Source organism: Capra hircus, chromosome 5 (assembly GCF_001704415.2).
Source record: "Capra hircus breed San Clemente chromosome 5, ASM170441v1, whole genome shotgun sequence".
Classification (NCBI taxonomy): Eukaryota; Metazoa; Chordata; class Mammalia; order Artiodactyla; family Bovidae; genus Capra; species Capra hircus.
The window spans coordinates 19,245,527-19,260,331 of record NC_030812.1 but is presented as its reverse complement, the minus strand read 5'-3'; the positions used below and the strand labels follow the sequence as shown (position 1 = coordinate 19,260,331).

Here is a 14,805-nt window from a genome sequence, read left to right as displayed (position 1 = left end):
AAACATAACTTCTTGTCTCTCTACCAAGCAAGTCTGATAACACTTAGTTGCTGGCCTAGATTGATATGCCCAGGACAACTGATGGAAGTAAGGTCATTCTTCAGTGCCTTTGTGCTACTCAAAGCATGTCTGGATCAGCTATTTTGTTTGTTTGTGGACATTACAAGTCCACAGTGAGATATAAGGAGCATGGGTCAGAGTGTAAGTCAGCAACTTCACTAAATAAATTTATTCTTGATTATTCCTCCAGATAATAATTGTGCAGTTTGGTGGAAAACCTTTCAGTTGTTCAGAACTTTCAATAGAACAGTGGCTATGGTCAATATTCCTAGGAATGGGAACGTTACTCTGGGGCCAGGTAAAAAAATCTCATCACTTTTTGTTCAAACCTAAAGTGATTTTTTTTTTTTTAATTTCTAGTGTGTATACTCTTTAATCAATTCTATAACTTGATTCTAAGTAGTTTTCATTCTGGGTCAAGAAAGGACATTCAGAGATTCTTTTTAATGTAATATTTGTTCTAGTATGTCACTTGGTATTAATTATGATTATGCCTATGCAATAAAACACTAATTTCTTACATAGGCTTTTAACTTGTTTTTTAGAACAAGTTTTACACCTCTTACTAAAATGATACATTTATAACTGGTCAGAATGCTAATATCTGTATCTTTTGCTCTATGACCTACTTTGCATTTTCAGAATTAATATTTTAATAAAAATATGCTTTAGCCATTTTATCATTCTGTTATATAATTTCATTGAAATGTAGCATTTAAAAAATCTTGGGTTTCAGTTGATATGACAAGTGTTTCCATAAAACTCCTGGTGTCTGGAAAAATAGGCCACAAAATGACATTTTAGATGATTTGGATTGAATGACTTTAACAGTGTGCATATAAAATACACTGCCTCAAAAATGAGATGTCCTTCATCTTCACTATGGGTAGCTGACTTGCAGATGTATGTCATTGTTTCTTCAAAGATAAGTGATAACAGTGTGTATGTTCATTTTAAGTCTATTACCATGACTAGAAAACTGATGGAGAATCTACTAACATTTTCATAAATGCAAGTTAGCACATGTTACAGTGTGTAATTGATGTGAACTAATTTATGGTTATTTTGCAAGTCAGACTAAACATTCAGATTGTGCTTAACCTTAACTCACTCTTTATGTGCTTTTTATCTTTTTCTTTTGCTTCTAGGCTCTGAGCTTTCTCTTCTTACTCATTGTAAAGACCTTTTCTAACAGAGATCTTCTTTTAAGTAGGATCTGTACTAGGTCCACATTTTTCTTTTAACTGTTCTAGTTACTTTATAATGTTCCCTCACAGGCAAAGCCAACCCCCCCAACCTCCCCCCACACCTGGCTATTTTCAAGAGGAGGAAATTCAGTATCGTGTACATGCCTAATAGGCATTAGCAACTGTCTTTGGTTGACATTGTCCATTGATTTTTAGGTGCCATGGTAGAAAGCACTGATTTGTTAAGTCAGGAAACCTAGGGTCTTAGTCACTCCATGACAAGTCGCTTTCTGTGTCTCTGAACCTGTTTCGTCTCTGAAATGAGGTGGTTGAACTCGAAGTTCTCGGAGCAGTTCTGCTACTCACTGCATGCCTGTTTTCTCCTCACTTCCTTAAGAAATGGCTGTTAACACTTACAAGTTAATACATATTGGTGGTGTTCCATCTTTTATGTCTTCTGGGGCATTTGTTCCTGTTTGGTATCATTCTCAATCAGTGTTAATCCAATTTTGCATAGTTATACTTTATGAAAATAAATACATTGAATAAAATCTCTTTTCAGTGCAGCCTCGAAGGTTTTCTGAACTTTAGTGTGTGTTTTCCTCATTGAATTCTTAAAGCGCTAATGAAATGTAAACTTCTTCTGCATCCTATAAGATCGATTTTCATTTTATTTGAAATAAATATGAGTTTAAGTGTATATGTGTATATATATACCAAAGCATGGTTGAATGATTCATGGTCTCGAATGTCTTAAAAAAAATTTGCAAATGTAATCAGGTTATTTTCATTCAGGGAAACTTTTGCCCTTCAAACTTAAATCTTTTGTGTAGCTAACAGAAGAATGTTTTTTGTTCTGAGAACGAAGGCCTATGATGGACAAGGTTTCATTGCTTCATTGGTAAAGATAGTTGGCTCTTGAGTGCAGCTTTTCACTCCTTTTCTGTATTGAAGTTGATCAGTTTCATTGTATCTTGATATGGTTTGTCTCTAAGTTCTCTCCCCTGTGTTGTAGCTTATTTCAACAATTCCAACTAGCCGTTTAAAATTCCTCAAAGAAGCTGGTCATGGCACGCAAAAGGAGGAAATACCCGAGGAGGAGTTAGCGGAGGATGTGGAAGAGATTGATCACGCTGAGCGGGAGTTGCGGCGTGGCCAGATCTTGTGGTTTAGAGGTCTGAACAGAATCCAGACGCAGGTATGGGCCTGGTGGAGAGGTAGGAGAGACGATGGGAGCGGGAGCCAGGGGCCTCTGGAGCTGGGGAGGAGGTTTGAATGTGCTCCTTCGCTTCCTTTCTAGCCTCCCCAACCCACAGAACTTACTCTTTGAAAAATAGTACTGGTGCCTGGAATGAGTGCAAGTTTTAACTGACCACGAAAGAATGTGTCCGTATGCCCCTAAGCTCCTTTTCTCCTAGCTTTTTTTCCACCCCCTTCATCTCCAAATGCTCCTCTTGCCTATTTATCTGCTCTGTAAAAAGTGCCTTTTTCTTTACTTTTTATATGTTGATAGATGGAATGGTCCTTTCTCTTGTTCTCTCTCTCTCTTGCTGAGCAAGCTGTCACAATCTCTGATTCCTTGCAGATGGATGTAGTGAATGCTTTCCAGAGTGGAAGTTCCATTCAGGGGGCACTAAGGCGGCAACCCTCCATCGCCAGCCAGCATCATGATGTAACAAATATTTCTACCCCTACACATGTAGTGTTTTCCTCTTCTACTGCTTCTACTACTGTGGGGTGTGAGTGTGTGTTCCTAAGTGCATGAAATTAACATTTCCTACTTCACACACCTAACGTTTCTCATTTTCTCCTTAATGTTTAAATTCATTGTTCAGGCTTTTCATAAAGCTTTCTTTTCGTAAAGTGGATTGAGACCTCAAAGTGTTGTCGTTGTTGTCGTTTTATTTCTTAGAGGGCTAGAAAACAGGTGGAACAATTGAAACCAAAGATCAGACATGAAATCTTTGTCTCTACGCTAACTCTGATAGTTAATACGGGGAATAAAACTGTAGCTTAGAATTTGTGAAACTACTATAAATTTTTGAGTATATGCCTTTAAACATATTCCATTCTGCATGATTCCCAAAAGCATGTGATTTGAAACTGATCTAACAGAACCAAGAAATTGTGTTTTTAAAGCTGAAAATGAACTTAGTGCCTTGACTTGTATCTTGATCAGTTTAGAAAGTAAGTTGGTACCCTGAAGAAAAGTTCTGAGCATATACCCAGGTATTTGCCTTCTTAGTCTTCCCTGGTGGCTCAGACAGTAAAGCGTCTGCCTCTAATGCAGGAGACCCGGGTTTGATCCCTGGGTTGGGAAGATCCTCTGGAGAAGGAAATGGTAACCCACTCCAGTACTCTTGCCTGGAAAATCCCATAGACAGAGGAGCGTGGTAGGCTACAATCCATGGGCTCACAAGGAGTCAGACACGACTGAGTGATTTCACTTCACTCACTTGCCTCCTTAGCCTGGACTTTGTGGGCTTGCTGTGAATTTTTTATTTATTTTGTTTTGTTTTGAGGTGGAAACCCTATAGAAGCTTCTAAGTTCTTTGGTATTTATGTGAGGTTATTTTTAATTGATACAATCAATTTAAAATTGCTTCCTAGATAAGATATTCTATTGAGTTTTCCAAAGAAGTAGGGAAAATGCATTAAGATTATTTTTATTCAATTTTTTTTTTTTTTTAAGTTTACTCAGCTTTCCCACTGCTGCCTACTCCCACCTCTTACAGCAACCATTTGCTTTTTTAATATCTGTGAGCTTGGTTTGGGGGGGGGCGGTTTATATGTCACATATACATGCAGGAGAAATCATATGGTATGTGTCTGTCTCTGTTTTATTTCATTTGGGATAATAATACTCTCAGGGTTCACCTGTGTTTTTGTAAATGTCCAGAATTCCTTCTTTTTTACGGTTAAATACTATTCATGTGTGTGTCCACCATACTTTGTTTATCCACTCATTCATCAGTGAACGCTTAACCTTGTTTCCATTTCATCCTAATAGATATGAAGTAATACGTCGCTGTGATTTTGACTTGCATTTCTGTGATTAGCAATATTGAGCACCTTTTCTTGTACCACTTGGCCATTTGTATATATTTTCTGGGAAAATGGCTGTTCAGATCTTTTGACCATATTTTAATTGGACTATTTGGGGGTTTTGTTATTGATTTGTATAGATTTATAAATATATATATTTTTTGAATATTTACCCCATATTATATACATAGATTTGCAAATTTTTTTCTCACATTTTATGAGAGTAAAATATTGCCTTTTCATTTTGGTCATGGTTTTCATGATATGTAGAAACTTTTCAGTTTGATGTAATCCCACTTGTTTATGTTTCCTTTTATGCTTTTGGTGTCAGATTCAAAAAATCGTCATCAAAACCTATGTCAAGCTTAGCATCTGTGTTTTTTCTAGGAGCTTTATGGTATCATATCTCATGTTAAAGTCGTTATACTTCTGAGTTCATTTTTGTGTGTGATGTAAGGTAGTGGTCCAGTTTCATTCTTTTGCATGTGGTTGTCCCACTTTCCTAACGCCATCTATTGAAGTGACTGACTTCCCCCATTGTATAGTCTTGATTCCTTTGTTGTGAATTAATTGACCGCCTGTGCATAGGTTTATTTCTGGGGTCTCTGTTCTTGTCCCTCGATCTGTATGTCCATTTTTATACAAACTCATGCCAATATCATACTGTTTTAATTACTACATCTTTGTCATGCAGTTGAAATCAGGGAGTGTGATGCCTCTGGCTTTGTTTTTATTTCTCAAGATTGCTTGGCTATTCGTGATTCCGTACAAATTTTAGGCTTGTTTGTTCTATTTCTGTGAAAAATGCCATTGGAATTTTGCTAGGGGTTACATTGAATCTGTATTGCTTTGGGTAGCATGCACATTTTAACACTATTAATCCTTCCAGCCTATGAATATGGAATATCTTTGCATTTATTTGTGTCATCTTCAGTTTCTTTTATTACTGTCTTGTAGTTTTCAGTATACAGGTCTTTCACTTCCTTGGTTAAATTTATTCCTAGATACTTTATTATTTTTAATGTAATTGTAAATGAGATTTGTTTTCTTAATTTCCCTTTCACGTAGTTATTAGTATAAAGAAATACAACAGATTGTTGCATTTTAGTAAACTCTTCAGAAGTCTTATAACCTTTATCATCCTTACTCTGAATTAGCTTGTTGATTCCATGGTGGATTCTCAGTATATTGGAAGCATTAAAGATATAAACGCACCCACCCCTCATCCGTACCGTCCAACTCAGTCGTGATACCTGATTTGGGCAGTGACTTACCTTTTCCATTTGATCTTTAGCCAGTGAGAGACTAAAGAGAAATCTTGGGAAACATTGTTGTTCAGTCGCTCACTTGTGTCCAACTCTTTGCAACCCTACAGACTGCAGCACACCAGGCTTCCTTGTCCTTCACCATCTTCCAGAGTTGGCTCAAGCTCACATCCATTGGGAAACTGGGGAGAGGATAAATTAAAGGAGAAAACAATGCTGTTTAAAGAAAAAGAAAGACTGTTCACTCAAGAGTCTACCTGTTCACTGTTTGCTTAAGTAATTTTCATTTGCTGTTTTTGACGGTGTTGCACAGCAGGCAGAATAGGAACTATCCCCATTTTACAGGTCTGAACGCTGACTTAGAGTTTAAATGACGTGTCCATAGCTAATAAACAGAGGCAGCATGATGTAGAACAAAGAGCACCCAGGTGCTGAAAAGACGAACTGCCCTGTAACTTTAGACGTTATATCTTTAGGGCGACTGACTTTAGGATGTTACATTTGTATCCATGGACAGATAGCAATCTTCCTCTTAGAAGTTACCGTGGTGCCACCTGCCTGAATGACGTGGAATGGGCAGCCTTATGCCCGGCCTTAGGCCTGGGATGGCTGACGTCACTTGCATCCCGCCCTCATCTGGAGTCCACGTGATTCCTGGCTTTCGAGGGCATGTCACCACTCCTGCCTTCACCTCCTGCCCTTAGTGTTCACTTTGTTGTATTTCATAAACACTGCAAGGCCTGCCACATGCCCTGGAACCTCCCGACTTTGTCGTCTAGGGAGAGAAGCAGATGAGAAGAGAGGAATTTCGACATGGTGATGAAACAGTGTTATAACAGAGTCTTCACCCCTCCCTGAGAAGTCAGGGAAAATTACCTAAGGAAATTACTCTCAAGCTGACCCCTTGATAAAATTTGTTGGTTGAGGAAAGCAGATCCCAGCTGATGTAGTTTAAAACTAAAAGAGTAATGAAATGAAGGAGTTGATGAGGCTGGAATGGAAAGTAAGCTTCTATTTATATCCACAGAAGGAGCCAAACTGAGACTGAATCCTGATACATTCCCTCCCCTCAAAACTGAAAAATTGCAAACTGATAGACAAATTGAAAGGTTAATCCATACAAAATCCCTTTGCCTGGATTTACCACTTCTTAATGTTTTATATCTTCCCTGGTGGCTCAGAGGTTAAAGCGTCTGCCTCCAATGCGGGAGACCCGGGTTTGATCCCTGGGTTGGGAAGATCCCCTGGAGAAGGAAATGGTAACCCACTCCAGTATTTTTGCCTGGAGAATCCTATGGATGGAGAAGCCTGGTAGGCTACAGTCCATGCAAAGAGTCGGACACGACTGAGCGGCTTCACTTACTTACTTAATGTTTTATGATGTCTGCTTTATCTTTATAATATTAATATATGCCATTTTATCTAATACAGAGTCCATATTTAGATTTCTTCAGTTGCCCCCAAAATGTCATATATTACAGCTTCTTTGATCCTGGATCCAAGAAAGGACATTCAATAGTGTATGTTATGACTCTTCTCTCCTTTAACCTGGATCCATTTTCTCTACCTTTATTTTTCATAACATTGATTTTCTTTTTTAAAAATCCAGGCAGATTGTTTCATAAAGTGTCCTACATTCTGAATTTGACTGTTTCCTCTTGATTAGCTTTAAGTTAAACTTCTTTTGACAAGTTTTATCTACTAGGTGGTATAAATTCTGTTGATTTTTATTTCAGCAAAATTTTAAACAGTTGACTTTTTTCACTAGGTGTGGTATCATATTAACTGTATTTCTCTGTATAATTGTGTCCCAGGCTCTATATTAAATATCAAATCAGTCACAAGCTCTGTTTTAAGTCTTACACACCCACACCTGCTGCAGACTTCTTTTCTGATGCACAACTCTGTATGAAACCTCTGAGTTGCTGGGCACAGGTAGCCAGGGTAATGGTGTTAATTCATTTAATGGAAGGTTTAATTTTATCACTGGGTTCCTGCCCTAGTAGAGAATAATCTTAGGAATATCTATGTCAAACTTCTTTGACTCTTTTTTTAATCCTCTTTTTTAAATTGGAGTATAGTTAATTTATAATGTTGTATTAGTTTCAAGGGTACAGCAGACTGATTGTTATACATATATATCTACTCCTTTTCAAATTCTTTTCCATTATAGATTATTACGAGATACTGAATATAGTCCTCTGTGCTATGCAGTAGGTACTGTCCGGCACTTGACAGAAAATATTTCCCAACTCCTACTCCAGATAAGTAAGACATTAGGTATTACACAGGTCTCACTTTGAGAAAATTCGATGTACAAAGACACAACTTGGAAAAGCAACCTAGAATTTTCTTTCCTGTTGCAAAGTATCTTTTACTTTACCCTTGAAATTCTTTAATTTATAGTGCACGTAGTAAAAGTATGATGACAAAGTTCAGGAAAAGTCTGTTGTAGAAGGTAAACTAGAACTGTCTCCTGTGTACCATGTTTTGGTCAGTAATATTCTTTTCTCCTATCGAAAGTTAGGATTATATTTAAGAAAATGGGTGGTTTAGCATGGTACATGGTCCTACTTTGCTAGATTTAATGTAGTGCTTACCTTAGTCATCACTTCCAGTTTCCTAAAATTACTTTATTATTATAATAATCATTTCAACGTATTGTTTGCCATATGTGCCTCATGCCTCAGATTTTTTCCTCTCAATAATTTATTCTTACAAATTTTTTTCTTGACATAGGAATTGTTGAATTTTCCTTAAATAGTGTTGTACATAGTAGGTCTTAATTGCTGTTAAAAGAATAGCATTTAAAGACTGGATTAAATAAACAGTAGGGGTTGAATTGTCAAAAATAGGTAATCAGTTTCTGCTTAAACTGATTTCTTTGTGGTATTAAAATAATTTTCTATCTACCTACAGTATAATGCATGCAATTGTGCTTTTTCATTACTCAGAATTATTATTGTACTGTGAGAATTTTATCTATAAAAGTTACAGAGATGAGAGCAAATATAACTAGCTCAGTGGCATGCCTTAGATCTGGTGCTTTCTTATTTAATGAGCAGGAAGTAAAACAAATTTGTTTCAGTGACCCCTAGTTAATCTAGATGTTGTTTTGTGTGCCTAATATGAGGACTGTTTTTTTGAAAAGTTTGCTTTGGAGCATTTCTAAGCTTCCCTTGTGCTGTGTTAATCCTAGGAAGTACCTTATTCTAGTAAAGTTAGTTATAAAGTTAATGTCCATGTATTCTCTTCTCTTATTGACTTGAAAGAACCTGGAGTTGGGAGTCCAGAAACCTTAGCTCTTAAGACTTTCTGGCGCTAGTTTGGAGGGACCTGGCAAGGCAGCCACCTGTCTTCAGTTGCTCAGTTGTATTATTTGTAAAGTGGTTGAAAAACTATCTCAAATATCCTTTCAAGGTTCGATGTTCTAGGATAACATAATAAATTTTGTCAGATGGGGGAAAAATTGAAAAACTTCAGTGGAAAGGAATCTGATTTCAGCTGTCACAGGTGTGTGTAACTGTATGTATAAATACACTTGCTGCCCTCACCTGCTTATTACTTTTTACACTCTACCCGTCCTGCAGCTTTGCTAAACTCCCAGATCTCTAACTTACACCCATAACTTTCTTCTGAACTCTGAATGTTTTCACTCTGGTTGTTTAACAAATTTAACATTTCAAAAATTGATTCATTTTCCCCGTGATTCTTCACTACTCTCCTCCAGCCAGACTGGTCAGAACAAAAGAAAGACCTCAACTGCTTCTCTAGCTCTATTAGCAATACCAGCAAACAAGTCCAATAAGCAGCAACTTCAGAGTCACGTTAAGCAGCTCATCACCCACCAGATAGGCTGGCTGGTCCTCCAGTTCGTATTCTCTGTGCATACTGGCCACAGACAGCGGCGAACACGGGAGTGCAGGAATCACTCCAAAATCTTGATTTCAGTTCCTTTGGTTAAAGTCTCAGAAGTGGGGATCTGGAAGAGTCAAATGCATATGAGTAGAGTAGAATGGGGATTACCAGGGGGAGGGGCAATTGCAAGATGCTGTTCAAGGGGTACAGAGTTTGAACGAGTTCCGGAAGTCTGATGTATAGCATGGTGACTGTAGGTAACAGCACTACTGTCTACTTGAAATTTGCCAGCAGAGTCCAACCTCAGGTGTTCTCAACACACACAGACAATAACTATGTGGGGTAGTGAATATGTTGATTAACTGGATTGTAGTGACTGTTTCATGCTGTAGATGTGTATCGAATAGTCTTGTATGCCTTAAATATATGCAGTAAAAAAGTGGGCATAAATTGTTACATTTTTACAAAATAAATTGAAATATCCCTGTGAAGAAATTTATTTTTTGAATACCGTTGTTTTATGAGGTGATTTTGGTGACTTAGGACTTTAGTCATCTTTTTTCCTGAAGTGTCAATGTCAGTTATATCTGGATAACTGACATAATAAATAATAATAATCCAGTTATTTGGGGTTAAGTCTTTATGATACTGGATTAATGAGACCCCTAGTCTGTATGTTTAGTAATGTATTTGAGTTGATTACTCATTGACCTCTTTTCTTCCATATAGCAGAATTCTGAGAAGGAAGATGAATTGTTGGTCTGTGTGTTTAAGGGTGAAAATGCTTGAACACTTTTTCTTCTCCTTGGGAAATTTTTCACAGAAGAATCTCCGAAAGTTTTTTATTTTAAATCTGTTCTTTCCAGTGGAGTGTAGTACATAAAGTTATTTAAGTTTTATTATTATAGAGAAAAATACTAACACTTTATAGACAAATGGCATATACTCAAATATTTATAGCTGTTTAATGGCACTTCATAGATATTTATTTGGGTTTTGTCTTTATTTTTATTTTTTTAATTAAGGGTGTAGTGGGGTAGATGTGAGTTCATTGTGGCATTCAGCTTATATTTGCTTGGCTTTTTCATAGTCGGTGACTCCCTAATTCCTAGCATGATGAGTAGTAACCCTCTGTGCTTGACTTCGTTTAACTTATTTGAATTGTTTTTAAAAATTATATTTCTTTTATTTAAAAAATCAGCTAACGCTTGTGTATGGTTAATTTTATGTTTGTTTTCTCTTTGATTTTGTTTTCTTAGGGAAAAATATCCTATAAAATGGCTATTAAATTCTTAGCCAGTGACAATGAGATATTCTTAGTATTACTTTGAATTCTATACCCTTAATTCTTAGAGTATGTGGTTTCGTTGTTCTGTAGTGTCCTACTAAAATATTCATTTTTTTTACAGTGTATTGCAAGTTCCACTGCATTACATGCAAATATGATTCACTCATCCCTAGCTGTTTGTGGATTCAGACTCATAAATGAACCATTTTTAAATTAAGGTAACAGCGTACTGATATGTCTCTGTGTTTTCTGATATTTACAGATTCGAGTGGTGAATGCATTTCGTAGTTCTTTATATGAAGGGTTAGAAAAACCGGAATCAAGAAGTTCAATTCACAACTTTATGACACATCCTGAGTTTAGGATAGAAGATTCAGAGCCTCATATTCCCCTTATTGATGACACTGATGCTGAAGATGATGCTCCTACAAAACGTAACTCCAGTCCTCCACCCTCTCCCAACAAAAATAACAATGCTGTTGACAGCGGGATTTACCTTACAATAGAAATGAACAAGTCTGCTACCTCTTCATCCCCAGGAAGCCCACTACATAGTTTGGAAACATCACTCTGATTGTAAGCTGAATGTTAACACACTAGCTGCATTGTAAAGAAACAAATTGAAACTGGGTCTTTTCACATATTGTGACGGACAAGATAGTATTCTTGTCTCTGGACTTCAACAGAAGACATACTTGTACGAATGTAGATTTATTTTTTTAAAAAAAAAAAGCAAAGCTTTCTGCCAGACTGAGGGTGCTTTTTGGGGGGTGGGAGTAATGAACTGACAGATAAACAGTAACTCAGCATAAGTCGACCTGTGGATCATCAGTAGAACCTAAGAATGGTCCTGAACAGGATGTTAGCAAAGTTTTAGTTGATCTCAATCCTTGATGGGAGAGAGGGAGGAGTAAAGCTGGGCAAGCAAGCAAAGAGCCCTGGATCATTGAATTGATGCTTTAATTTCTGCTGTTGGCTGTTAATAATTTGGATTATTTATGTTTATAAATGATGCAGATCTGTTTACAAGGTTTGTAGATACTTTTTTTGTTCCTGTTCATAGATGGGACGCTTCCTTATAACTGATGCAGAGATAAAATTAGTCCTTCAAATACTGCTGTATTTTCAGGAAAAAAAAAAAAAGGAGGGGGGTGTTTCTATTGAAACTGTACTAAATTTTTGCCTACAATTTACCTTGTTAAATACTGTAGATAAATTGCTAATACTAATAGCCAAATAGATAACACTAATGCTTTGTTTTAAAAAAAAACAACAATGAAAAAAAACAAAACAAAAAAAAAAAACATGAGCAGTGGTGTTCTAATGAAGTTATGGCATCTGTCTTAATTAGTTTCTTAAATACATTTACTACTTAATGGTTTTGAAACAACTGTTTAATTTTTAAAATTTTTGAAAACTTGCTAATAACCTTTGTTCAGAATTTAGTAGATTGTTTAATGCAGGACATCGATGACATAATGAAAGATGCTTGAAATGCTTTTGTTATTTCAGGCAAATCAAATTAAATCAAACTATCAAACGACAAGAGAATTTTAGTCCTTTTTGTTTTTGTCTAAACATGTTAGTTCAGTGATGTCTTGGTGAACTGTGAGTGAACTGTATTGATTTTATTTTTTTCTAATAAATCCTTAGAAACCTTCATACAGCATGAGGGCTGTTGGCATTTTGAAAAAGGTTAATAAGTAGAAGCATACATGTTTTCCTTTTGTTTTTGAAACTTGTTTGTAAACATAAATAAATATGCCCTTTTATTAAATAAATACACAGCAATTTTTTTAAAAAAGAACTTTGAGCTTCTTTACTCAATTCTGCCCATGTGGTACATCGGTCTGTTCTCTTTAACTGCAATTGGAATAAATTTCAAGATGGTAACAGCCCCATGAGGTACCCTTTTTAATTCCTTGGTGGCAATCTACTAGAACCAGATTAAGAAAATCATTGCAGTTTGACATGTTCTTCATAGAGTTTATTTAGTTTGCTTAAAATAATCTCAGAGTTTAAAAAAATAATAATAACAACCTCATTGTCTCTGATACATTTGTTTTCATTCTTAAGTGGCCAAATAACAAATCAGTTAAAATGATAATGTGAAAAGATGGGAAAGGCCCTAAAGATATATATTTAGATATCTTACTTAACCATATGCTGGAATGCCTGTCTCTAACCCAGTTGGATTTTTAAGTCTTTATTTCTTTTGTCTGCCTTCTCCCCTTTGGCCTCTGTCTTTACCATTTAGGAACTGGCACTGTGTTAGGGCCCAGATTTCACCAGATATACAATCCTCAGGCTGACATAAAGTTTACAAGGACTACTACAACATCTGAAAATGCTGACCCAGCAAAGAGACATTTAGTTGATGGTGCTTGATATTTTTGGTGGGTGGGGGAGAATCTTTTTCTCTCCATCAATCCTTTGCAGTTATCCTCTGCAAGACTTAGAAACACACTGGCTCTGTCAGCATTTGTAATTGTACATTACTCATCAGGTATTTAGAGTGAATCATACTGTAAAAAGAGGTAGCATGATATGCTGGAAAGCATACTAGGCTGGGAATCAAGACCTGGTTTCTAGTCTGGGTTTTGCTATTAATGTGCTGCATGACCTTGGGAAAATCATCTCCCCTACACGAGGGTGGTGGACTCGACTATCTGGAAGAACCCTTTCTGACTCTAAAAATTTATCCTATCAACTGGAGAGCCTACAAGGCATAGGGAATAGAGAAAAGGGAAGTGTTTTCAGTTTTCTTTTTTATTTTGATTATGCTTAAATATGAATGTAATTACCAAAAGATATAGAAGTGCATGTGCTTTGGAGGGTTTGTACTGAGCTTTTACAGTATTCGTTTTTCAACTCAAGGCAATGGCTTTTTACACCAACTCTAATCCATAAACGGGTCTTACGACATCCATGAAGTAGTAGCAAGACATGCTTAGTGTGTATTTCTCTCTTTGAGACACTGTAATTTCTACCAGAAATTTCCAGAGCATTATGTAAGTAGGAAAAAAATGCAAGCAAGCTGTTAAAGATCTTGGATCCCATTATATAGTATGTATTGCCGAAATCAGCATCTGTAATTCAATCACTTCTTCTCTTTTATCCTCTAACCAAAAAATTGTTTAATTTTGCATCCCAAATGTTTTTAATCTTTGTATATTTTTTAAAAATCTTTTTCTCCTCATCATTGCCTTTTTTGTGGTTGTAAATAGACTTACTTGCACTTTGAAGATGAGTTACTCCTTGTCATCTTATAAATATGTGATATGGTAATTTTCATAACAGATGTCAGTTTTGAACCAAGAAATGGCAATTTGTTTATAAGAAAAAAAAAAAAAAACTGGCTTCATTTCTGTGAAACTGCTCTTTGAAAATTTCTTTTTACACGTGTAAGCCAACTGAGATACCGTGATGGTGTTGATTTCTTTCAATGATGCTTACCATCTATTTTAGCCACTGAGCCTTTTATTATTTGTCTATTTGTAAAGTTTATTTGTCTTAACTCATTTAATAAATATACTGTTTATCTGTTTCTGAATGGGGACTGACTGAACTTTTTGAATATTTAAGTTAATCTGAACATCATATTTTAAAATTACTTTTTTCTACTTGAAATTTTAAAAATCTAATTAATGAGAGTTCTGTAATGTACTTGAAATGTTATGGTTCTGTTACAGTGAATCAGTGTCCTGATATGCATGATCTTGCCCCTAGATATGAATGTGGGTATGTTGTCCATTCTCTCATGCCCACCGTCTTCAGTCTTTGTAGCTCAAGAGTTAGTTTCTGCAGTCCAGGGGAAAGTACAGTTTTGGTTTCAGAAAAGATTACATTTTCACATTAACTGTGAGACCTGATTTTTTCATTAACTAATCCAAACTTGTCAATAGCAATTATCTAAAGTTTATGGTCACAAAATTAATCAATTTGCCCTCTGCTGGTATTTTTATAATAAATTTTTAACATAAATTAGCAACTTTGAACTACTGAGAAAACTTTGAATCTTTTTGGTTACGAATACTATACTTTTCCATTAGTAAATATTATTCAATTGATGAGTATATGAGTACCATATTTATGAGGAGAG

General features: G+C 36.0%; 1 protein-coding gene across 4 annotated transcripts in view; it reads left to right on the top strand.

The window, feature by feature from the left end:
• The window catches only part of ATP2B1 (ATPase plasma membrane Ca2+ transporting 1), a 133,871-nt gene extending 119,615 nt beyond the window's left edge, over positions 1–14,256 (top strand). Inside the window, exons 19-22 of one of the 4 annotated variants that reach the window (XM_018047617.1) lie at positions 251–358; positions 2,263–2,445; positions 2,833–2,986; positions 10,966–14,256. In XM_018047617.1, the coding sequence (XP_017903106.1) occupies positions 251–358; positions 2,263–2,445; positions 2,833–2,986; positions 10,966–10,991 (471 nt within the window). In that variant the 3' untranslated portion in view covers positions 10,992–14,256. The remainder of the gene's footprint in view (positions 1–250; positions 359–2,262; positions 2,446–2,832; positions 2,987–10,965) is intronic. The other 3 variants (XM_018047613.1, XM_018047614.1, XM_018047616.1) reach the window with 3 other exon arrangements.